General features: G+C 45.1%; 1 protein-coding gene across 3 annotated transcripts in view; it reads right to left on the reverse strand.

Annotated features, from left to right (window-relative positions):
* HECW1 (HECT, C2 and WW domain containing E3 ubiquitin protein ligase 1) overlaps positions 1-26,889 on the reverse strand; it is a 414,968-nt gene extending 388,079 nt beyond the window's left edge. For all 3 annotated transcript variants that reach the window (XM_077269169.1, XM_077269167.1, XM_077269168.1), the window contains exon 1: positions 26,650-26,889. In XM_077269169.1, coding sequence (XP_077125284.1) covers positions 26,650-26,682 — 33 coding nt within the window. In that variant the 5' untranslated portion in view covers positions 26,683-26,889. The remainder of the gene's footprint in view (positions 1-26,649) is intronic.
* Between the last annotated feature and the right edge of the window lie 635 nt (positions 26,890-27,524).

Genomic DNA, 27,524 nt, shown 5'->3' on the forward strand with positions numbered 1-27,524 from the left:
CGGATCCGCAGCGGATTGGCCGCTGCGAATTCGTAGCAGTTTTCCATCAGGTTTACAGTACCATGTACACCTATGGAAAACCAAATCCGCTGTGCCCATGGTGCGGAAAATTCCGTGCAGAAACGCTGCGTTGTATTTTCCGCAGCATGTCAATTCTTTGTGCGGATTCCGCAGCGTTTTACACCTGTTCCTCAATAGGTATCCGCAGGTGAAATCCGCACAAAAAAACACTGGAAATCCGTTGTAAATCCGCAGGTAAAACGCAGTGCCTTTTACCTGCAGATTTTTCAAAAATCGTGCGGAAAAATCTCACACGAATCCGCAACGTGGGCACATAGCCTTAGGGTTAGGGTTGGAATTAGAGTTAGGGTTGGAATTAGGGCTAGGGTTGGAAATAGGGTTAAGATTAGGCTTGTGGTTAGGGTTACGGATAGGGTTAGGGGTGTGTTGGGGTTACAGTTGTGGTTAGGGTTGGGATTAGGGTTAGGGTTGGATTAGGGTTAGGGTTGGAATTAGGGTTACGAGTGTGTTGGGGTTAGGGTTGTGGTTAGGGGTGTGTTGGGGTTAGGGTTGTGATTAGGGTTATGGCTACAGTTGGGATTAGGATTAGGGGTGTGTTGGGGTTAGTGTTGAAGTTAGAATTGAGGGGTTTCCACTGTTTAGGCACATCAGGGGTCTCCAAACGCAACATGGCGCCACCATTGATTCCAGCCAATCTTGCGTTCAAAAAGTCAAATGGTGCTCCCTCCCTTCTAAGCCCCGACGTGCGCCCAAACAGTGGTGTACCCCCACATTTGAGGTACCAGCGTACTCAGGACAAACTGGGCAACAACTGTTGGGGTCCAATTTCTCCTGTTACCCTTGCAAAAATAAAAAATTACTTGCTAAAACATAATTTTTGAGGAAAGAACAATTATTTTTTATTTTCACGGCTCTGCGTTATTAACTTCTGTGAAGCACTTGGGGGTTGAAAGTGCTCACCACACATCTAGATAAGTTCCTTCGGGGGTCTAGTTTCCAAAATGGGGTCACTTGTGGGGTGTTTCTACTATTTAGGCACATCAGGGGCTCTGCAAATGCAACGTGATGCCCGCAGATCATTCCATCAAAGTCTGCATTTCAAATGTCACTACTTCCCTTCCGAGCCCTGACGTGCGCCCAAACAGTGGTTTACCCCCACATATAGGGTACCAGCACACTCACAACAAACTGGGCAACAAATATTGGGGCCCAATTTCTCCTGTCACCCTTGTGAAAATAAAAAATTGCTTGCTAAAACATCTTTTTTGAGGAAAGAAAAATGATTTTTTATTTTCACGGCTCTGCGTTGTAAACTTCTGTGAAGCACTTGGGGCTTGAACGTGCTCATCACACATCTAGATAAGTTCCATGGGGGGTCTAGTTTCCAAAATGGGGTCACTTGTGGGGTGTTTCTACTGTTTAGGCACATCAGGGGCTCTGCAAATGCAATGTGACGCCCGCAGACCATTCCATCAAAGTCTGCATTTCAAATGTCACTACTTCCCTTCCGAGCCCTGACGTGTGCCCAAACAGTGGTTTACCCCCACATATGGGGTATCAGCGTACTCACAACAAACTGGGCAACAAATATTGTGGTCCAATTTCTCCTGTTACCCTTGTGAAAATAAAAAATTGCTTGCTAAAACATTTTTTTTGAGGAAAGAAAAATGATTTTTTATTTTCACTGCTCTGCGTTGTAAACTTCTGTGAAGCTCTTGGGGGTTGAATGTGCTCACCACACATCTAGTTCCTTGGGGGGTCTATTTTCCAAAATGGGGTCACTTTTGGGGGGTTTCTACTGTTTAGGCATATCAGGGGCTCTGCAAACGTAGCATGATGCCCGCAGACCATTCCATCAAAGTCTGCATTCCATAATTATTTTTTATTTTCATGGCTCTGCGTTATAAACTTCTGTGAAGCACTTGGGGGTTCAAAGTGCTCACCACACATCTAGATTAGTTCCTTGGGAGGTCTAGTTTCCAAAATGGGGTCACTTGTGCGGGAGCTCCAATGTTTAGGCACACAGGGGCTCTCCAAACGCGACATGGTGTCCGCTAATGATTGGAGCTAATTTTCCATTCAAAAAGCCAAATGGCGTGCCTTCCCTTCCGAGCCCTGCGGTGCGCCCAAACAGTGGTTTACCCCCACATATGGGGTATCATCGTACTCAGGACAAACTGGACAACAACATTTGGGGTCCAATTTCTCCTATTACCCTTGGGAAAATAAAAAATTCTGGGCTAAAAATCATTTTTGAGGAAAGAAAAATTATTTTTTATTTTGACGGCTCTGCGTTATAAACTTCTGTGAAGCACCTGGGGGTTATAAGTGCTCACTATGCATCTAGATAAGTTCCTTGGGGGGTCTAGTTTCCAAAATGGGGTCACTTGTAGGGGAGCTCCAATGTTTAGGCACACAGGAGCTCTCCAAACGCGACATGGTGTCCGCTAACGATTGGAGCTAATTTTCCATTCAAAAAGTCAAATGGCACGCCTCCCCTTCCGAGCCTTGCCGTGCACCCAAACAGTGGTTTACCCCCACATATGAGGTATCGGCGTACTCAGGAGAAATTGCCCAACAAATTTTAGGATCCATTTTATCCTGTTGCCCATGTGAAAATGAAAGAATTGAGGCTAAAAGAAATTTTGTGTGAAAAAAAAGTACTTTTTCATTTTTGCGGATCAATTTGTGAAGAACCTGAGGGTTTAAAGTGCTCACTATGCCTCTAGATAAGTTCCTTGGGGGGTCTAGTTTCCAAAATGGGGTCACTTGTGGAGGCGCTCCAATGTTTAGGCACACAGGGGCTTTCCAAACGCAACATGGTGTCCGCTAACGATGGAGATAATTTTTCATTCAAAAAGTCAAATGGCGCTCCTTCCCTTCCGAGCCTTACCATGTGCCCAAACAGTGGTTTACCCCCACATGTGAGGTATCGGTGTACTCAGGAGAAATTGCCCAACAAAATTTAGGATCCATTTTATCCTGTTGCCCATGTGAAAATGAAAAAATTGAGGCTAAAATAATTTTTTTGTGAAAAAAAAAGTACTTTTTCATTTTTACGGATCAATTTGTGAAGCACCTGGGGGTTTAAAGTGCTCACTATGCTTCTAGATAAGTTCCTTGGGGGGTCTAGTTTCCAAAATGGGGTCACTTGTTGGGGAGCTCCAATGTTTAGGCACACGGGGGCTCTCCAAACGCGACATGGTGTCCGCTAAAGAGTGGAGCCAATTTTTCATTCAAAAAGTCAAATGGCGCTCCTTCCCTTCCGAGCCCTGCCGTGCGCCCAAACAGTGGTTTACCCCCACATATGAGGTATCAGCGTACTCAGGACAAATTGGACAACAACGTCCATGGTCCAGTTTCTCCTTTTACCCTTGGGAAAATAAAAAATTGTTGCTAAAAGATCATTTTTGTGACTAAAAAGTTAAATGTTCATTTTTTACTTCCATGTTGCTTCTTACATAGTTACATAGTTATTGAGGTTGAAGGAAGACTTTAAGTCCATCTAGTTCAACCCATAGCCTAACCTAACATGCCCTAACATGTTGATCCAGAGGAAGGCAAAAAAACCCCATGTGGCAAAGAGTAACTCCACCATGGGGAAAAAAATTCCTTCCCGACTCCACATACGGCAATCAGACTAGTTCCCTGGATCAACGCCTTATCAAGGAATCTAGTGTATATACCCTGTAATATTATACTTTTCCAGAAAGGTATCCAGTCCCCTCTTAAATTTAATTAATGAATCACTCATTACAACATCATACGGCAGAGAGTTCCATAGTCTCACTGCTCTTACAGTAAAGAATCCGCGTCTGTTATTATGCTTAAACCTTCTTTCCTCCAGACGTAGAGGATGCCCCCTTGTCCCTGTCTCAGGTCTATGATCAAAAAGATCATCAGAAAGGTCTTTGTACTGTCCCCTCATATATTTATACATTAAAATAAGATCACCCCTTAGTCTTCGTTTTTCCAAACTAAATAGCCCCAAGTGTAATAACCTATCTTGGTATTGCAGACCCCCCAGTCCTCTAATAACCTTGGTCGCTCTTCTCTGCACCCGCTCTAGTTCAGCTATGTCTTTCTTATACACCGGAGACCAGAACTGTGCACAGTATTCTAAGTGTGGTCGAACTAGTGACTTGTATAGAGGTAAAATTATGTTCTCCTCATGAGCATCTATGCCTCTTTTAATACATCCCATTATTTTATTTGCCTTTGTAGCAGCTGCCTGACACTGGCCACTGAATATGAGTCTGTCATCCACCCATACACCCAGGTCTTTTTCATTGATGGTTTTGCCCAGAGTTTTAGAATTAAGCACATAGTTATACATCTTATTACTTCTACCCAAGTGCATGACCTTACATTTATCCCCATTAAAGCTCATTTGCCATTTATCAGCCCAAGCTTCTAGTTTACATAAATCATCCTGTAATATAAAATTGTCCTCCCCTGTATTGATTACCCTACAGAGTTTAGTGTCATCTGCAAATATTGAAATTCTACTCTGAATGCCCCCTACAAGGTCATTAATAAATATGTTAAAAAGAAGAGGGCCCAATACTGACCCCTGTGGTACCCCACTGCTAACCGCGACCCAGTCCGAGTGTGCTCCATTAATAACCACCCTTTGTTTCCTATCCCTGAGCCAGCTCTCAACCCACTTACACATATTTTCCCCTATCCCCATTACTCTCATTTTATGTATCAACCTTTTGTGTGGCACCGTATCAAAAGCTTTGGAAAAGTCCATATACACTACGTCCACTGGGTTCCCTTGGTCCAGTCCGGAACTTACCTCTTCATAGAAGCTGATCAAATTAGTCTGACATGAGCGGTCCCTAGTAAACCCGTGCTGATACTGGGTCATGAGGTTATTCCTCTTCAGATACTCCAGTATAGCATCCCTTAGAATGCCCTCCAGGATTTTACCCACAGTAGAGGTTAAACTTACTGGCCTATAATTACCGAGTTCAGTTTTTGCCCCTTTTTTGAATATTGGCACCACATTTGCTATACGCCAGTCCTGTGGTACAGACCCTGTTATTATGGACTCTTTAAAGATTAAAAATAATGGTCTATCAATGACTGTACTTAGTTCCTGCAGTACTCGGGGGTGTATCCCATCCGGGCCCGGAGATTTGTCAATTTTAGTGATTTTTAGACGCCGCTGTACTTCCTGCTGGGTTAAGCAGGTGACATTTAATGGGGAATTTTTATCACTAGTCATATTGGCTGCCATGGGATTTTCTTTTGTAAATACTGATGAAAAAAAGTCATTTAGCAGATTGGCTTTTTCCTCATCCTCATCCACCATTTCACCCAGACTATTTTTAAGGGGGCCAACACTGTCATTTTTTAGTTTCTTACTATTTATATAGTTAAAGAATATTTTGGGATTATTTTTACTCTCTCTGGCAATGAGTCTCTCTGTCTCAATCTTTGCTGCCTTGATTTGCTTTTTACAGAATTTATTTAATTTTCTGTATTTATTTAATGCCTCATCACTACCTACTTCCTTTAATTCTCTAAATGCTTTCTTTTTGTTCCTTATTGCACCCCTAACAGCTCTATTTAGCCATATTGGTTTCCTCCTATTTCTAGTATGTTTATTCCCATACGGTATATACTGTGCACAGGTCCTATCCAGGATGCTAATGAACGTCTCCCATTTTCTTTGTGTATTTTTGTGTCTCAGGATATCGTCCCAGTTAATTGCACCAAGATCCTCTCTCATCCGTTGGAAATTTGCCCTCCTGAAGTTTAGTGTCCTTGTCACCCCCCTACTACCCATCTTATTAAAGGTTACATGAAAACTTATTATTTTATGATCACTATTCCCCAAGTGACCCCCAACCCTTATATTTGATATGCGGTCTGGCCTGTTGGTTAATATTAGGTCTAGCAGTGCCCCCCTCCTTGTTGGGTCCTGAACCAGCTGTGAAAGGTAATTGTCTCTCATAGTTGTCAAAAACCGATTACCTTTGCTGGAACTGCAGGTTTCTGTTCCCCAATCTATTTCAGGGTAGTTGAAGTCCCCCATAATAATGACTTCTCCTTGAGTCGCAGCTTCATCTATTTGCTTTACGAGGATATTCTCCATTGCTTCCATTATTTTTGGAGATTTATAACAAACCCCTATCAGTAATTTATTATTTTTTCCCCCTCCCCTTATCTCCACCCACAGGGACTCCACATTTTCATTAAATTCACCTATATTATCACGCAGGATGGGTTTTAAGGAAGATTTTACATATAGACACACCCCTCCCCCTCGCTTATCTGTACGGTCATTTCTGAACAGGCTATAGCCCTGCAAGTTAACAGCCCAGTCATGGCTCTCATCCAGCCACGTCTCAGATATCCCCACCATGTCATAATTATGCTCCAACAACATTAGTTCCAATTCGTCCATTTTGTTGGCGAGGCTTCTGGCATTAGTATACATGCACTTGATGTTCCTCTCTGGACCTCTATTCTTTCTTAAATTATTAACTGTTCTAACCCCACCCCCCATGCCACCGCCACCCCCAACTTCCTTATTTGTGCCCAGCTCTCTATCTGCACTATCTTCCCCTCCTATAAAATGAATACCCTCCCCCCCAATCCCTAGTTTAAACACTCCTCCAACCTTCTAACCATTTTCTCCCCCAGCACAGCTGCACCTTCCCCATTGAGGTGCAGCCCGTCCCTAGCGTAGAGCCTGTAGCCCACTGAGAAGTCGGCCCAGTTCTGCAGGAACCCAAACCCCTCCTTCCTACACCAATTCTTGAGCCACTTATTAACCTCCCTAATCTCCCGTTGCCTCTCTGGCGTGGCACGTGGTACAGGCAGTATTTCGGAAAATACCACGTTGGAGGTCCTTGCTTTCAGCTTGCAGCCTAATTCCCTGAAATCATCTTTAAGGACCTTCCACCTACCTCTAACTTTGTCATTTGTGCCAATGTGCACCATGACTGCTGGGTCCTCACCAGCCCCTCCCAGTAATCTGTCCACCCGATCAGCGATGTGTCGGACTCGAGCGCCAGGTAGGCAGCACACTGTCCGACGATCCCTGTCTTTGTGACAGATTGCCCTATCTGTTCCCCTAATAATTGAGTCCCCCACTACCAGCACCTGTCTGGCCTGCCCTGCTCTCCTATTTCCCTCCTTACTGGAGCAGTCACTCCTCCGGCTTTCAGAGGACATGCCTGGCTGCAGCAGTGCTACCCCTGTACTGGCACCCCCCTCATCTGCCAACTTAGCAAACTTATTGGGGTGTGCCAGATCAGGACTAGCCTCCCTGGCACTCTTCCCTCTACCCCGCCTTCTATCTGTCACCCAGCTAACTGCCACACTGTCCTGCAGCTCCATCCTACCATCCCCCTCCTCATCTATCCCATTGAGCGTCTGCTCTGTGAGCAGAAGACTCCTCTCCATATTGTCTATGGATCTCAGTGTTGCCAGCTGCACATTTAGATCCAAAATCTGGGCTTCCAAATGCACAATGTGCTCACATCTCGCACAGCAGTATGCACCCTCGACCAGCTGGTCAAGGACTGCATACATGTGGCAAGATGTGCACTGGATGGCATTAACAATTGTGGAGCACATTTCCTAATGGGGATTGCACCACACAGAAACTTTAATTAAAAATAAATACAAAGTATTAATTTAAAAAAAAAAAAAAAAAAACAGAAGCAATTCCTCCCTTGGAAACTCCCTGATTCCAAAGTCACTGAATCACAAGTCACACACTTACCGCCGTTCACACTTACACTCAGGTCACACTCAGCTCGCTCACACTCGCTGTGCTGAAGATTTATAGATTTTTTTTTTTCCTCTCTATCTCCCCTCAACAGCAATCCACCTTGCTGTTCAGATGCACTTCCAAAACAGATGCTGTGAAACACCTGAAGGGTTAATAAACTTCTTGAATGTGGTTTTGAGCACCTTGAGGAGTGCAGTTTTTAGAATGGTGTCACTTTTGGGTATTTTCAGCCATATAGACCCCTCAAACTGACTTCAAATGTGAGGTGGTCCCTAAAAAAAATGGTTTTGTAAATTTTGTTGTAAAAATGAGAAATCACTGGTCAAATTTTAACCCTTATAACTTCCTAGCAAAAAAAAAATTTGTTTCCAAAATTGTGCTGATGTAAAGTAGACATGTGGGAAATGTTATTTATTAACTATTTGGTGTCACATAACTCTCTGGTTTAACAAAATAAAAATTCAAAATGTGAAAATTGCGAAATTTTCAAAATTTTTGCCAAATTTCCGTTTTTTTCACAAATAAACTCAGAAATTATCGACCTAAATTTACCACTAACATGAAGCCCAATATGTCATGAAAAAACAATCTCAGAATCGCTAGGATCCGTTGAAGCGTTCCTGAGTTATTACCTCATAAAGGGACACTGGTCAGAATTGCAAAAAACGGCAAGGTCATTAAGGCCAAAATAGGCTGGGTCATGAAGGGGTTAAAGGGAATCTGTCACCAGAAAAAAAGGCTATAAACCTGCAAATATCAGGTTAATTTGCAGGTTAATAGCACCCAGTGTCCGCATGTAGCCGAATGCTACTGTCACGAGTGTGCAAGGTTTTGGATCCGGCTGTAGAAGGTCATAGTGCTTGGCTTTGCAAGCTCCCTCTTGATTTTCATCTCTGTATGTAGTGATATCCTTCTCCCTTTAGGACCAAGCAGTGACCTCCGCCATCTGCTGCTTATTGACACACCCTTACTGCCTTTTTGGAGTTTTCATGGAGGATTGCTGGTGTGAGCTCTCTTGTGTCATCTCAAGCTAAGTGTATTCCCTCATCTGTTTTCCTGCTTTGTCTTTAGTGATAGTGGGGGCTTACCCCATGCCTCCCTATCCAGGGCCTATCAGGGAGCAGGGATTAGGTTCCTGCTTGGACGATAGATGGGGAACCTATTAAGGGATATTAGGAGAGACTGGGTGTTGTCAGATATGCCAAGGGGCCTCCACTCACCCCTTTCCTAGTGTCTGGGCTTTCCCCCCTGTTCCCTTTGTTGTGCACCTAGCTTCTCCCTCATCCAGCGTGACAGCTGCAGGGAGAAAATTAACTTTATTTTCCCTGGCAGCATTCGTCATCATTCATGGGGGCGGAACCAATGCTGGTTCAGTCACCTCTATGTGAATGTAGAGTGGCAGCTGTAACCGCGTCCCCAGCCCTGACTGACAGCTGGCCCCAATGCAGAGTGAGTGATAGTGAAGGCCAGGGGTGCAGTTACAGCCTCCATTCTGTATTCTCAGTGCAGTGACTAAACCAGCACCGTCACTGCCCCCGTGACTGAAACCTAATGTTGCTTGGGAAAATAAAGTTAATTTTCTCCCCGCAACGTTCAACTACGTGCAGGCGTCGAGCAGACAAGTAACGTTATTAACCTGCAGATTAACCTAATATCTGCAGGTTAATAGTGTTTTTCCTGGTGACAGGTTCCTTTTAAAGATCGCTTGTTCAGAACAATATCTGGATAGAGGTTGACTGATGGGGAGGTTTTTTCTTCATGGACTTCATATGGTCAGTGGCTTCTGAAAAGTGCATCTAAGAAATCTTTTTTTACATATTGTTTTATGACACTCAATGAATTCCAAAGATGTTTATCAACGGAACCAGAACAGGAGTCTCTCTTTGTAGAGATCTGTATTCTGCCAAAGGTATGTTCACACTAAATGGCAGCAAAAATGCTGAGCACACTACTTTTAATTTTTATGTATTTTTTCATGCATTTTTTTTATTTGTTTTTGATTAATTTTGTATGCAATCAATTGAATGGGTAAAAAAAAAACGAAACAAAAAATACGAAAGAATTAACATGCTGTGGTTTAAAAGTACGGACCACAGATCAAAAAATGCAAGAAAAGTTGGGTTGGGGAGGGTTAGGGTACTTGGGCATTGGTATTGCTATATGTTTGCTTAAATGTAGTGTTTATATGTACTGATATATTAAATTTAATAAACTGAATTTAAAAAAAAAAATGCAAGAAAATAAAAACTTACGATGTGAATAAGATTTAGAAATCTATATTTATTTTGCAGCTACTGTAAAACTCTGGTGGGTTTTTGGCACAGAAAAATGAAGTGAAAATGTTACATGCAAAAAAGCACCAATAGAGGGGGATCCTTGTCTTTCAGTCTCTTTCAGACACCTTATGACAAGGGTGGGCAACTAATTTTCCCAAGGGGCCACATGATAAACCGTGTCTGTTGTGGAGGGCCGAATCAATAGGCCGAAATTAATTCTGCTCAATATTAATATCAATATAATTATTACAGTATTGATAATTTTATTAATATTAATTGCATCACTTAATAGTGAGCAGAATTAAGTATGCTGACATCCCCCTATATATCCTTTGAACCCAAGTATAGCCCCTTCTGTATATCGCATGAGCCCCCCACAGCCTTCCCCATATGCGGCATGAGCCCCACACAGCCTCCCCATATACTGTATGAACCCCACACAGCCTCCCTATATACACTGCACGAGTCCCACGCAGCCTTCCTATATACACTGTATGTGGCCCCCATAGCCTCACCATGTGCAGCATGTCGCCTCCATATACAGCACTGTAAGGGGGCATGCAGGCGGCTGGTTTGAGCCCTGCATTCATGTGCATGCCTACCTAATGAAACTGGGTACTTTTTGTGTTTGCTGTGTGCCCTGTGTAGTTTATGATATTTGACACTGTTTAATATGATAATGGCTGACACTGTTCCGATATCTGTGTGTTAGGGACAGGAATAGGGACAGTCAGTGGCAGTGGTAGGTCAGCACTGGTAAGGGTTATGGCAGTGTAGTTACGGGTTAGTGTTAAGGGGGGGCTGTAGAGTAGGAGATTAGATTGTGTTGAGAACTGGTTTCAGTCAGAGTAGTGACAGTTGAGAAATGGGGCGGAGCCAGTGTAGTGGCAGGGAGAGTGCCTTCCTGAGGTAATTTTCAGGTAGTGGGAGGAGCTAAAGCTGTGTGAGGAGAATTGTTCTAGAAGGAGTCGTGACAGAAAGCTGAAAAGAGCAACAGTCATACCTCCCAACTTTTGAAGATGGGAAAGAGGGACAAAGTCTGTGGCGCGCAACGCGCGCCGCGTCAAATTTTAGGCCACGCCTCTGACCACACCCATTCATAATTAGTTACACCCATATCCACGCCCCAACCACACCCATTTAGCACTGCTGATCACACTGTTTCATACACAATAATTAAACAAAAAAATATGGCCACACAGTGCTCCATACCGTATAATGGCCACACATGATGCTCAATACTGTATAATGGCCACACATGATGCTCAATACTGTATAATGGTCACACAGTGCTCCATACTGTATAATGGCCACACATGATGCTCCATACTGTATAATGACCGCACATGATGCTCCATATTGTATAATGACCGCACATGATGCTCCATACTGTATAATGGCCACACATGATGCTCCATACTGTATAATGACCGCACATGATGCTCCATACTGTATAATGACCGCACATGATGCTCCATTCTGTATAATGACCGCACATGATGCTCCATATTGTATAATGACCGCACATGATGCTCCATACTGTATAATGGCCACACATGATGCTCCATACTGTATAATGACCGCACATGATGCTCCATACTGTATAATGACCGCACATGATGCTCCATACTGTATAATGACCGCACATGATGCTCCATACTGTATAATGACCGCACATGATGCTCCATATTGTATAATGACCGCACATGATGCTCCATACTGTATAATGACTGCACATGATGCTCCATACTGTATAATGACCGCACATGATGCTTCATACTGTATAATGACCGCACATGATGCTCCATATTGTATAATGACCGCACATGATGCTCCATTCTAATGACCACACATGATGCTCCATACTGTATAATGACCGCACATGATGCTCCATACTGTATAATGACCGCACATGATGCTCCATATTGTATAATGACCGCACATGATGCTCCATACTGCATAATGACCGCACATGATGCTCCATACTGTATAATGACCGCACATGATGCTCCATACTGTATAATGGCCACACATGATGCTCCAGACTGTATAATGGTCACACATGATGCTCCATACTGTATAATGACCGCACATGATGCTCCATACTGTATAATGGCAACACATGATGCTCCATACTGTATAATAACCGCGCATGATGCTCCATACTGTATAATGGCCCCACATGATGCTCCATACTGTATAATGACCACACATGATGCTCCATACTGTATATTGGCCGCACATGATGCTCCATACTGTGTAATGACCGCACATGATGCTCCATACTGTATAATGGCCACACATGATACTTTGTACCGCATAATGGCCACACATAGCTACTCCTACACACGCGGCTGCGCTCCGTACACTTTGCACACACGGCTCCGCTCCATACACACGCGCTCCGCTCCGTACACCTCGTACACACGTGGCTCCGCTCCGTACACCTCGTACACACGCGGCTCCGCTCCGTACACCTCGTACACATGCGGCTCCGCTCCGTACACCTCGTACACACGCGGCTCCGCTCCGTACACCTCGTACACACGCGGCTCCGCTCCGTACACCTCGTACACACGCGGCTCCGCTCCGTACACCTCGTACACACGTGGCTCCACTCCGTACACCTCATACACACGCGGCTCCGCTCCGTACACCTCGTACACACACGGCTCCGCTCCGTACACCTCGTACACACACGGCTCCGCTCCGTACACCTCGTACACACGGCTCCGCTCCGTACACCTCGTACACACACGGCTCCGCTCCGTACACCTCCTACACACACGGCTCCGCTCCGTACACCTTGTACAAACACGGCTCCGCTCCATACACCTTGTACACACACGGCTCCGCTCCGTACACCTCGTACACACACGGCTCCGCTCCGTACACCTCGTACACACACGGCTCCGCTCCATACACCTCGCACACATGGCTCAGCTACATCCACACTGTACACCTCCTGACCCCACACACGGCAGCTTACCTCAGCCACCATCGCAAGTTGGCAACCAGCACAGCCGTACTGCAATCCATGGAGGTCCCGAGATGATCATGTGACCCCTGACTCCTCCCCCCTGTGACCTCATCACAGGTCCTCCTCTCCTGTGAGCAGGGAGCAGCCAATATGTTGTGTGCTGTGCTCAGGCACCTCTGCGGGTGCGGGGATGAGGCTGACCGGCTGATATTGCACGCACACCTCCCCGACCACTGCGGGACAACTAATGTCCCGCCCGGGATCGCGGGGCTGACTGTCAAAATGGGGACAGTCCCGCTGGATCCAGGATGGTTGGGAGGTATGCAACAGTGTAGAGTTAAGAGAGCGAGGCAGCCTGGAAGAATCAGTGGCTAGTCTGTGGGTTACCTCCCGTGACGTCCGGGACTTACGGTCCAAACAGGAATTGCGGAGGCAACCTGAATTTTCACCCAAGATGGGGAAAGTGGACGGGGAGCACTCAGTATCAGCTAGCTGGATGGATCAGGAAGCTGCGGGCCTGAGAGCCACTGTGCAGGAAGAAAAGCTGAGGGAGCAGACCAGGGAAAATGCAGGAGATGGATTACTCATGTATTGGGAAAATGGATGGACTGTAACTGTTATGAAGATGCACGAGTTAAGTAAAGTTTTATTGAACATGAACTTGGACTTTGAGAACATTTGTGTGTCTGCGACGGATTGGAGCCCTGTATGCTGTGAAGGATTCTGACCCACAGGTGGGTGAAATACGTGACACACACAGCACACCACAAAATGGACATGATATTTTTGTAGCGGAGCGTCAGGGTGTGATGAGGAAGCAGCAGCAATCCCTCGGTACGGTGTTGTGAATTCTGCTTTTGGGCTCCCTCCGGTGGTTGTAGGTGGTAATGCAGTTGCCCCTGAGTTGCAGTCCTGGTCAGGGGTATCTGCTGATTGCAGATCTGACTGGGGTATTTAGGCATGCAGGATTCATTAGTCCTTGCCAGTTGTCAATTGTTGCTGGGAGGTGTAGGACCTCTGCCTGGTTCCTCCTGCCTTTCTGCCAAATCAGCAAAGATAAGTGTCTAGTTCTTTTTCCCTGTGGCACACATGTTGTGTGCTTCCCAATTCAGTGCTATTCTTTGTGTTTTCTTGTCCAGCTTAGATTGTGTCAGTATTTTCTCAGTCTTGCTGGATTCTCTGGAGTGGCAGATATACATTCCATGTCTTTAGTTAGATTGTGGAACTTTTTGTATTATCTGCTGTGGATATTTTTGGAAGGGTTTTAATACTGACCGCCTAGTTATCTGTCCTATCCTTTCCTATTTAGCTAGAGTGGCCTCTTTTGCTAAATCCTGTTTTCTACCTGCGTGTGTCTATTCTTCTCCTACTCACAGTCATTATTCATGGGGGGGCTGCCTATCCTTTGGGGGTCTGCTCTGAGGCAAGATAGCATTCCCATTTCCATCTATAGGGGTATTTAGTCCTCCGGCTGTGTCGAGGTGTCTAGGGAGTGTTAGGCACACCCCACGGCTACTTCTAGTTGCGGTGTTAGTTCAGGATTGCGGTCAGTACAGGTTCCACCGACTCCAGAGAAAGTTTCATGCGGCTCCAAGGTCACCAGATCATAACAGTACGGCTACCACCCTGGCCCCTGTTACAAAGTGGCGTAGTCGGCAGGATCCAGATGCCTTGCATTTGGAAAATGGAGAAACCCCTGAAACGGCAAAGATGGCGGTCGTTAAAGACTTTAAAATGGCGGATAATGGTGCAGAAGCAGGAGATAGCTCTGACCATCGTGGGCATTCTAAACTGAAAATGGCACAAAAATCTGTCGGGCAGAGACTGTGGCCTGAGGACAGGGTAGATCCCACTGTGGGCGGTGCCAGCCCACGGTAGGCGCAGCGAAAGAAAAAGAAACCTCATCCCCAGCAGGCAGCAGATTCCTGGAGAATGGAAGAATGATCCATCAGCAGCAGCTCTTGAGTCACTGGTAACCGCTGGAGCACGATCATGGAGCCCTTTAGATGATGTACGGGACTGGAGGGGAAGTGGAGCAGAGGCTAGTGGATGCTCCTCCGGTATCCCCTTTGATGATAAGTGGGGACAGTAACTGTAACTGCACCCCGGATCAGAAAGTTGTGCTAGTTGCACCAGATTTGAAAAAGTGGGACTGTTCTGTGTCCCTCAGGGCAAGAGCCCTATAATGCTGTGAGGGACTGTTCTGCGTCCCATGGGCAGGAGCCCAGAAGACAGTGCGGTGAGAATGGCTGCTGTTAAAGAATTGTTTTGAACTGTTTTCCCCCTCCAAGTTTCGTTGCGCCTGTTGCGCCCATTCTGCTGGATTGCTGGACACAGAACTTATGAAGAGACGGTGCCCTATGGACTGCTGGTGTTCTGTGTGTGGCTGCTCTGGGGACTGTAATGAGATCTGTGTAATGTTCTTGTTTAACCTGAATTTTGTTTGCAGTAGATAAACTGAGCAGCACACATGTTTTAAAGGGACAGTGGTCTGGAAATAGAAGGGAGGGAGAGGAAACATATAAAGGATGACCTGATGAGTGAGCCGGGTCAGAAGAGAATGGACTGCATGCTCCTGAATGGTTGGAGCTGTAGTAATTTGGCCATGTGGGCCATGAAGAAGAGTGTGGACATTCATGTCAGTTTAGGACTGGTCAGTGGACCTGGAGAGTCCTATGGAGAACTGTCTGTCTGTCCGGGTCTCAGGAAGAGGAGACCGGGGTCAAATGGATCTATATTGGTGTCTGGACAACCCGAGGGTCGAGCTGGGTTACGCCAGGATTGTGCTCATGTGATGATGAGCTGGTGAGAAAAGAACTGAACTGTTTGTTTCAGGATCCCAACCAAGTGGGACCAGTACCAGTTCTGACCTGAAACGGGTCAAACGTGGTGGACTGGAGCAAAGTTCTTTTATTGTAATGTATAATAGTTGTTAAAGTTATTGATGTTTTAATAAGATGCCATTACATTGTGCTTATTGTGATGTGTATATTCTGCCGGTACCGTATGGTCGGGGACGACCATGGTTTTAAGAGGGAGGTATGTAAGGGGGTATGCAGGCAGCTGGTTTGAGCGCTGCATTCCTGTGCATGCCTACCTAATGAAACTGGGTACTTTTTGTGTTTGCTGTGTGCCCTGTGTAGTTTATGATATTTGACACTGTTTAATATGATAATAGCTGACACTGTTCCGATATCTGTGTTAGGACAGGAATAGGGACAGTCAGTGGCAGTGGTAGGTCAGCACTGGTAAGGGTTATGGCAGTGTAGTTACGGGTTAGTGTTAAGGGAGGGCACTGTAGAGTAGGAGATTAGATTGTGTTGAGAACTGGTTTCAGTCAGAGTAGTGACAGTTGAGAAATGGGGCGGAGCCAGTGTAGTGGCAGGGAGAGTGCCTTCCTGAGGTAATTTTCAGGTAGTGCGAGGAGCTAAAGCTGTGTGAGGAGAATTGTTCTAGAAGGAGTTGTGACAGAAAGCTGAACAGAGCAACAGTGTAGAGTTAAGAGAGCGACGCAGCCTGGAAGAATCAGTGGCTAGTCTGTGGGTTACCTCCCATGACGTTCGGGACTTATGGTCCAAACAGGAATTGCGGAGGCAACCTGAATTTTCACCCAAGATGGGGAAAGTGGACGGAAAGCTGCGGGCCTGGGAGCCACGGTGCAGGAAGAAAAGCTGAGGGAGCAGACCAGGGAAAACGCAGGAGATGGATTACTCATGTATTGGGAAAATGGATGGACTGTAACTGTTATGAAGATGCATGAGTTAAGTAAAGTTTTATTGAAAATGAACTTGGACTTTGAGAACGTTTGTGTGTGTCTGCGACGGATTGGAGCCCTGTATGCTGTGAAGGATTCTGACCCACAGGTGGGTGAAATACGTGACACACACAGCACACCACAAAATGGACATGATATTTCTGTAGCGGAGCGTCGGGGTGTGATGAGGAAGCAGCAGCAATCCCTAGGTACGGCTACCACCCTGGCCCCCGTTACAGCACCATGTGACCCCCATATACAGCACCATGAGCACCTTGTCACCCCCATATGCAGCACCATGTGCACCTTGTCACCCCCATATGCAGCACCATGTCACCATGTGCAGCACCATGTCAACCCCATATGCAGCACCATGTGTATCTTGTCACCCCCATATGCAACAACATGTCAGGGGGTGATGTGCAGCACCATGTCACCCACCCATGTGGAGCACCATGTCACCCCCCCATATGCAGCACCATGTGCAGAACCATGTTTCCCCCCCATGTGCAGCACCATGGACAGAAACATGTCTACCCTCATGTGCAGCACCATGTGCAGAACCATGTTACCCCCATGTACAGCACCATGTGCAGCACCATGTCACCCCCCATGTGCAGCACCATGTGCAACACCATGTCACCCCCCAATGCCCACCCAAACATCCCATACACATGAAAAAAAAAAAAAAGAACAACATATACTCACCTCCGTCCCATTCCCCTGCTCTCTGCTTCTCTCCCTGCCTCCGGTGCACAGACTCTCCGGAGTACACAGCTGATGCAATCAAATGACGTAATCGTGTCAGCTGTTTCACACGCTAATTGGTAGAGGTAGTTGCCGTAGGCCCCTCCTCCACCAAAGGAGACAGCGGCGCAGCGCAGATGGAGACAGTGAGCGGGCGGGCACCATGCGGCCCGTGGACCTCTTGTTTCAAGCCTCATGGCTGTCTTGGTCCATGGGCCGGACTGAGACAGCCAGAGGGCTGGATGTGGCCAGCGGGCTGCACTTTGCCCAGGTCTGCCTTATGAGTATGACTCTGCCTCAACAAAAAACAACCAATAGACAGCACTGAAAATACCAAATAGCAGGTAAGGGAAGACTATAAGAAATACTGCTATGCTGGATCAATCATACAACAGTCCCTAATGGTGTACAATGGAGTCTATTAACTGATCATGGAATCCTTTTGGGTTCAGTCTTGGTTTCCTATGTGTTGAAGGCAAAAATAGTTCTACAAACTGCAATATTCCTGACACCAAATTGGATGGAAATGAAAAAAAGAGTCCTGTGTTTTATGTGCTTTGATTTTGTGTTACTTATATACAGTCATGGCCAAAGGTGTTGTCACCCTTGAAATTGTTGGAACAACACAAAATATAGAGGAAAAAAAAGGCAAATTGGAGTTAATTTCACACAGAACTCCAAAAATGAGCTGGACGAAATTGTGGCACCTTTCCAAAATTGTGGGTAAACAACTTTGTTTCAAGTATGTGATGCTTGTTAAAACTCACCTGTGAAAAGTGACATGTGACTGTGAAATGAAACGCTATGACAGGAGAGCCAGAAGGACCCCACTACTAACATAGAGACATAAAAAAGTTTGCCAAAATGCACATGAGTAAGCCAAAATCCTTCTGGGAACCCATCTTTTAGAAGCACATCATTATACGGGTTACTGAAAGTGGAATGAGGCCTACAAAAAAAAACGAACACAGTAACTACATTCAAATATGGTGGAGTTTCACTTCAAAGCTTTTTTTGGGTTGTTTTGCTTCCTCTGGCACTAGGTGCCTTGACTGTGTGCAAGACATCATGAAATCTGAAGATTTGCAATGTAGTACCCAGTGTAAGAAAGCTGAGTTTGCATCCTAGGTAATGGGTCTTCTAGCAGGACAATGACCCGAAACATACTTCACGAAGCACACATAAATGGATGGAAACAAAGCACAGGAGAGTTCTAAAATGGCCAGTAATGAGTTCGGATCTAAATCCCATTGAACACCTGTGGAGAGATCTTAAAATTGCTGTTGGGAGAAGGCATCCTTCAAATATGAGAAACCTGGAGCAAGTTGCAAAAGACGAGTGGTCCAAAATTCCAGTTGAAAGGTGTAAGAAGCTTGCTGATGGTTATAGGAAGCGATTGATTGCAGTTATTCAATCCAAAGGTTGTGCAACCAAATATTAAAGTGAACCTGTCACGAAGATTTGCTCAATAAACTACAGACACTGTCAGGTTGGTGTTGTTATACTGATTAAAATGATATGTGGGTTGATGAAATCCGCCTCGTGGTTGTTGTTTAATCAGTTAGTGAGATTCTCATGCTTGGGGGTGGGCCTGTGGGGCGGGGGGCTTTATGTGGTGCTCTGCTTACTTATTCATCCTTAGGGGCTTATAACAGGTCACTGATCCTTCAGTGGCCCGCCCACTAGTTTATATACTGGATATAATATGGTTTGGAAAAAACAAAAAATTCACATTCATCAGACAGTTCCGGCAGCGGCACCTGTGCCATAGAATGTACGGTGGATAACATGCCTGTTATCATTTAATTTAGACATACAGTTTTGTTTGAAAAAAAATAAAATGAAATATCTTAAAATGGCACCGGTGGCCGTACCAGCGCAGTAGCATCTGTCGCGTTCCGATAGATGCTACTGCGCAGGTGCCGCCATTTTGCTAGAAAAAAAAATCAAGGCTCCATTTTGATTAACATAATTTTTTTTGTCAAGCAAAACTATACATCTAAGTAAAACAAAAGCAAGCATATTATCCACCGTATCATGCTACAGTGCAGGTGCCACCGCCTGCCTGATGAATGCAAAGTTTTTTTTTAAAACCATATTATTTGCAGTATGTAAAATAGTGGGCAGGTTGCTGAGGGATCAGTGACCTGTCATGAGCCTTACAGATGAATAGCTAAGCAGAGCACCACATGCAGACTCCCCACAGGCTGCCCCGGGCACGAGAAGCTCATTAACTGAAACTGAAAATAAAGATTAAATAACAACCACAAGACAGATTTCATCAACCACGGTATCATTGTAATCAGTATAATGGCTCCGACCTGACACTGTCTGTAGGTTACTGTGCACAATCCTGCTGACAGGTTCACTTTATGATGAGGGTGCCTATAATTTTGTCAAGCCCATTTTGGCCTTTTTTAATGTTTTTGTTGTCTTGTTCCAATATACACAAAGGAAGTAAACACGTGTATACCTAAACATGTGTCATTGTAATAATTTTGTGGGTGAAATACTTTTTTGGAACAATTTCAAGGGTGCTAACACTTCCGGCCATGACTGTATATGCAGTACAGGTTCTTCTCCTCTACTAGTTAGTTCTGCCTTCCTCATAGCCTGCACGGTTCTCCTCTCCACAAAATGTCAGCTGATGGAGGAGCATAACACCAGTCTTGTCCATCAGTCTCCCCCAATAGAAAGCACCGCACATGGGAAAACTTATTTTTTTCAATTGAACAAGGCTGATGATAGACTGGACACTTGCTCATGGTATAATCCAAATAACATTCCATCAATGCCTTTGTAATACAAGGCTGGCTGTAAAGAATCCAAAATAACATTGTCATTTTAGAAAGCTAGCTGCTGTTAGATACCTTCATCTGATACATCAGGTAACTGTAGTCTCGTCACCACTTCTATTGTTTACTTATTGGTATTACCTCAGCTGAACATTACTGCCTATAAATCATCTGTAGAGACTGAATTCAGTTCTGTCACTGTGATTGGAACCAAGCAAGGAAAAAAAGGGTTTGATCCAGCGAAGGTGCTATGAATTTTCTATATAAAAAGTAGCTTTTATTTAAAGTTATTAAAATGATGTGTTAATTCTGTGTTAAGCATTACCACACATAGAAGATTAGGAGGAAAGATCAACACGTGCGTCTTAGTCATGATCTAGATCTAAAAATAAAAACCTGAAAAATCACATTCTATGATTTTTACATAATTAATTTGCATTTTATTACATGAAACAAGTATAAGTGGCTAAGCCACTCCAGGACCTTGAAAGGCTTCTAACGCAGACACTCCTTAGTTGCCCTTGGCTGTGTTTTTCGGGCCATTGTCATGCTGGAAAACTCAGCCACGACCCATCTTCAATGCTTTTACTGAGGGAAGGGGGTTGTTGGCCAAAATATCGTGATATATGACTCCATCCATCCTCCCTTCAGTATGGTGAAGCTGTCATGTCCCCTTTGCAGAAAAGCACCCACAAAGTATGATGTTTCCCCCGCCATGCTTCACGGATGGGTCGGTGTTCCTTCTTCTTCCTTCAAACACGGCGAGTGGAGTAGATGCTAAAAAGTTCTATTTTGGTCTCATCTGACTAAATGACCTTCTCCCAAGCCTCCTCTGGATCATCCAAATGGTCATCGTCAAACTTCAAATGGGTCTGCACAAGTGCTAGCGTGAGCATGGGGACCCTGTGTGCCCTGCAGGGTTTTAATCCATGACGGCATAGTATGTTACTAACGGTAATGTTTGAGACTGTGGTCCCAACTCTCTTCAGGTCAATGACCAGGTCCTCCCATGTAGTTCTGGGCTGATTCCGGACCTTTCTCAGAATCACCCTTAGGGCTCTTTCACACGTCCTGATATTTCCGGTACCGGAAAAAACCGGTACCGGAGATATCCGTGTCCGTATGTCCGTGTGCTCAAGTGGCACATACGTGCGGCATCCGTGTGCCGCCCGTGTGCCGCCTGAGGACCACACGGACCGTGCAGGAGAGACAGCGCTACACTAAGCGCTGTCCCCCCCGCATGTGGTGCTGAAGGCAGAATTCATCTCTTCTCCCCCAGCGTTCCTTGGAGAGAAGAGATGAAAGATCTTTATTTATTTATTTTTTTTGGGGGGGGAAATAAAGTTTGCATGTGCGTCCGCGTCCCCGTCCCTCCCCCCTCAGTGCGCCGCCTGCCCCCTTGCTGCAGAAATACTCACCCGGCCAGCTCCTGCGATGTCTCCTCTGTCCTCTCAGCGCCGGCAGCTTCTCCTGTGTGAGCGGTCACGTGGGAGCGCTCATTACAGTCAGGGAATATTCCCTGACTGTAATGAGCGGTACCACGTGACCGCTCACACAGGAGAAGCTGCCAGCACGGAGAGGACAGAGGAGACATCGCAGGAGCTGGCCGGGTGAGTATTTCTGCGGCAAGGGACCAGGCGGCGCACTGAGGGGGGAGGCGGGGGGCACATGAAAACTTTATTGTTCACAAAAAAAAAAAAAAAACATCTTTCATCTCTTCTCTCCGGCGGGGGAGAAGAGATGAATGCCGCCTTCAGCACCACAGCGGGGGGACAGCGCTTAGTGTAGCGCTGTCTCTCCTGCGGGCGGTACGTGCACACGGAGGAGAGTGCACACTGTTCTCCGTGTGCACGTGTGCTGTCCGTATTGTGGTCCGTGCTGCCGGTAGAAAACGGACATGTCGACGTGTTTTCAGCACGGACATACGGTCCGTGTGAAAACACGCACATGTGCATAGACCCATTCATTTAAATGGGTCTACGTGTGTCAGTGTCTCCGGTACGTGAGAAAACTGTCACTACACGTACCGGAGACACTGACGTGTGAAAGAGGCCTTACCCCACATGGTGAGATCTTGCATGGATAATTGACAGTTATCTTGTGTTTCTTCCATTTTCTTGCCTATTGTTCTGTAGCCCATCCCAACCTTGTGCAGGTCTACAATTTTGTCCATGTGACCTTAGACAGCTCTTTGGTCTTGACCATGGCTGATAGATTGGCGTGTGATTAAGTGTGTGGACAGGTGTCTTTTATACAGGTAACAAGTCCAAACAGGTGCTATTAATACAGGTAATGAGTGCAGGATAGGAGGGCTTCTTAAAGGAAAACTAACAGGTCTGTGAGAGACAGAATTCTTGCTGGTTGGTAGGTGATCAAATACTTATTTCATGCAATAACATGCAATTTAATTATTTAATTATCATACAATGTGATTTTCTGTTTTTTATTTTTAGATTCTGCCTCTCACAGGTGAAGTGTACCTACAATAAAATTTACAGACCTCTCCATTCTTTGATGGCAATGTATCAAATACTTGTTTTCTCTCCTGTACATACAAACACCAAGGTCTTCAATCTTTTTCAACAAACCTATTTTTCTATTCAGCTTTGAAGGTGATGTCCTCAAAGCAAAATAAAACAATAGTCAGCTGTAAGGATCTGAGTGACTATGACAAGGGCTAAATTCTGAAGAAGAGATGACTAGACCAGAGCATCTCAAAAATGGCAAGCCTTCCGCAGTGCCTCGTACCTAATAAAACTTGTTCAAGGAGGAACCACCAGAAAATCAGTGATTCATTGATGCAAGTGGGACATTTATCAGATAACAAATGTTATTCTCTTCACCTACCGGAGGATAGATCAATATGAGAATGTGAGGTTTCGACACCCAGCATGTACATCAAATTACATTTGGCAGCGGCATATCATTGGTGCCATCTGTGCAGGCCCAAAAGGTAAAGCGGCCCATCTCTACCTCTAAGGCAGGTGAAATTGGGCATTATGATGAGCCATTGGACTGCAATGGGCCCATATACTGTGTTTGCACATAGGTCCTCTTCTGTATGTGTCCGCCAGTGGACAGATGTGGACACCACAGCTGCGTACATTGGAGATAAACTGTAGTACTTAGCAGTGGCCAGAAAACAATGTACAGAACTCTGTGCAACGCTCTGAACGTTGCTTACATCTGGCTGCCGCCGATGTCTGCTAATCGGTGCGGGTGTCACAATTCCACAGATCTCATATTGAGGACCTGGGTAGTTCATCAATATGTTAGTGCTGGACAACCATTTTAATTTTGTGGCTAATTGGTGTTTATTTGACATTTTGTTATATGTATCAATCAGCCATAACTTCAAAACCTGTGAGATTTGACTACTTATGGCAAGATCTCACAGCTATAATGCTATAATTGAAAACTAATAGCACTCCTTTAGTCACAGCTGTAAGACCTTGTGATAACTAGTGAGATCGTGTGGGTTCAGTGATGACAGGGCGATGACTACGGTGCATCGTGTATATTGACACAGATCTGCTAAGTTAATAAAGGCATGAACCATGGGGTGAGGTGGTGGTCACAACGAGGGGTATGCTTACAATGCTGTGAATGCCATTTGAGCAAAATCACAAGTCTTGTACCAATGACATCATATGATTCTCCATAGACTTTATGCCTATTTACAAGCTACATTGTTAGAAACCTCTGATCAATGATTGGTTGGAAACATTGTTATCAGCACTGGATGGCTCGTATTAACAATACAGTTATTGTACATATTGCACCATATAAGTAGAATTGAATGAGTAATGTCGTTCAGTAGGAAAAGTCAATGACAACAATAGGTTTTACAACTGCACAAATGATATTGATGACTTTTATATAATGATCAATTTTATCCAGCGTTAGAATGACTGTAGACAAGAAGGGCACACGGACTATGCGTTCTTGTTGGTAAACAAGCACCCGTTGTTTACACACACAATGTCTCCAGAATGAAAACTGCACATACTACCTTCTACAAAAAATACTATATGAATTCAGGTCTGATAAAAATGTAGTTTAACTTCAGAGTATAAGGATGGGTATAAGGATGGGTTTATCATTTTTATTACATAAATGCAAAATCAGAGAGTTCATGACATATCCCTCCTTTGCCTAGACCTACATACGTGGTGTGAAGACAGCTACAATATCACACTAAGGAAAGATTGTGCAAAATATTGTGACTCATTGAATGCTTCCTGTTGTAAATCCCAAATAATAGAACAATAGCCCTATTTCATATGAGAACAGTGCAGTGACAACTGTAGTCGTGGGTCGTGTTCACAGATTAGAGCTGGCCACCTGCTATGGGCATCTTGAACAAGAAGGACAATAAAACATCTACTAATTGTTGCCTCATTGCCTGTTGTCTGTGACCCATGTAGGGTCAGATGGGAATGAAAGGACACAGATGTTATTCCACGAAGAGTCAGATATTCAACCAGAAATTAATGTATTTAAAGATTTTAATCTGTAGTGAATTTTCCCATCCAATCACTCACATCAGAATGAACCAGCTCTTGCCAGACTCAATCATATATAGGTCAATGACAGATGACCAGGTTAAAGACTTTGTGACTAGTTTAGCACCTAAATTAGTTACCACTGCTATTGCCACCTACCATTTAGGATTATTTTTGTTCCCCAGTAATAACTTATGCTAATAGTGCTATGAAATCTAAACACATAAAGCAAGGCTGTGTAGTTTAGGAACTGTAGATAGACGTCAGTTTTCTTATTAAGGCCTAATATAATGGCTGTACAGCAGATAATATATGTTTATATAGGCCTCCCTATGGAGCCTACACATTGGCTGATGTCTAAGTGCCTATGGACATACATGCTGCATAAATAAACTGATCTATAGGCAGCTTACGTACATATAAGATGTTTTGTGGATGCAATATGTTGGTAACTGCTCTATGAATGCAATATGAGCATATAGGAACTTGTAAATATTACGGCTATATGTCAATTGATCCATGGGCACTAAGCTCCAAAATGGATGTAAAAGTTTAATATGCTCTGACCTCCCCTGTGCATAGGATATGCATATATAATAGGCCGCTCAATGTATACTTGTATTGTACAAATAAAATCAATGCAATGCTTATTATATATATAAATATAAAAGATGTTCTTTGAAAGTCAAAACGACATAAAAATAAAAAACTTCATGTGCAGATGTATAGGGGCCTCTGGATATATAGCAAGCAATGTATACAATATCAAACTCATGCAATACAGTTAGAAGTTATTTACATTATTTAATACTAATCTGCATTAATCTATTCTCCCAACTAAACTGCCTTACCTCCTTTTTCTCCTGGTATTGTTTCTCTTATACTCATTTTCACTTTGACCTTGCAAGGCTCTATATGTCTTTAATAAATTACACTACGTTATGAACGGCATGCTTGCTATTATGGATCGATATTATATACGTAGAGATACATACAGACATATACATGTATATATAGATACATGCATTACTCGGAGGCTTAGTAATGGCAAGCCTTGGCTCACTGCAGATTCCTGTATCATTCTCTGCATGGCGCTTGCAGGAGAGGCAGTCTGCTATATAGCACACATAACACAGCACACACAGGTTAGCTTCTATGTATTTATCCCATGTCAGGACCCTGAAATCAGGGGGAACAGCTAGAGGAGGCAGTGTGGGGAGCTGTCCAGTGCTGATGGTCCCTCAGCACCAGCCTTCCTACATGCAGACACATTCACCTCCCTGTGCCCACTGGTAGCAGCACCTGCAATGGCACAATCCTAGCATACAAGGCAGCATCCCAGCCCAGGGTGAGCAGCCACACATCCCTGCTATGACCACAAGCCCAGTGTCACATGCTAAGACACAGCTGTCACCAGGGAAGCCTGCATTCAGGAGGTCTTTGTTTAAGCCTGGGCCAGCAGCATATGAGCCACCCATATGGAACACTTGCCAATGTATAGTCAGCCCATTGTGCCTACAGCATCACGGCTTGTGCTGATGGCTACAGCTGAGCAACCCATCCCAAGGAAGAGAGGGAGGGAGGGGGCAGGGCAGCCTCTGATGGGGGCCACCATTCAATGCCACTCACACTCTCAGTGCCCCATGCAGTGGGACAGAGCCGCATTGAGCATTACATGCCTGGCAGGGCAATGCATGGCAAACAGCAGGGCACACACTAGAGACCAGGACCACACAATCTCAGTCCGGAGACCAGCTCCTGTGACCACAAGGGGTTAAAAGAGACGGCCTAGCACACAGTCAGCAGAGGGTACTGTACCTGAATGATAAGTGCCCGGGCAGAATAAATCATAATCCACCGTGCCAGGCTCAGGGCTCACATCCACCACGTGCCAGGCATGGCTGCAGCAGGAATGGAGGCTCCCTGGGCTTCTCCTCCAGGTGAGAGTATTGTATGTGTGCAGCAATCCTGGTCAGATACGCACCATATTCCAGCACAGGCAGCAGATGTGCTCTAATAATGCCGCACACTGCCCCCTCCCTGCAGCCTCCACTCTCTAGGTACCAGGGAAGCTGCAGCCAACCACAGGCTGCTGGCAGCTCCTCCCCTGTCCCTCCTACCTCTCCTCCCCTCTCATCCTCCCCTCCTACTCAGCTCCTGGGCTGCCCTGGGGTCCACCACTACCTGCCCTGCGAGCTCTCTGTGAGCAGCCTGTGTGTATGGAAGGACGGCACCAAGCACTGAGCTTCCTGACTGGCGCCCTGTATACTGTGCCCCATATGTTGCTCCTTGTATGTATCTCCATATAACTCACTACTGACTGTCCTGTAATAAACTCACTATATAGAACTCCAGCACATCTTATACTGAGGGATAACTACTACTACCTGCCCTGTAATAATCTACAGACTCCAACCTCATCTTATACTGAGGAATAACTGCTACTACTACCTGCCCTGTAATCATCTACAGGACTCCACCACATCTTATACTAAGGGATAACTACTACTACTACCTGCCCTGTAATAATCTACAGGACTCCGCCACATCTTATACTAAGAGATAACTGCTACTACCTGTCCTGTAATAATGTACAGGACTCCACCACATCTTATACTAAGGGATAACTGCTACTACCTGTCCTGTAATAATGTACAGGACTCCAGCACATCTTATACTGAGGGATAACTACT

The sequence above is a fragment of the Ranitomeya variabilis genome, chromosome 6 (assembly GCF_051348905.1).
Source record: "Ranitomeya variabilis isolate aRanVar5 chromosome 6, aRanVar5.hap1, whole genome shotgun sequence".
Classification (NCBI taxonomy): domain Eukaryota; kingdom Metazoa; phylum Chordata; class Amphibia; order Anura; family Dendrobatidae; genus Ranitomeya; species Ranitomeya variabilis.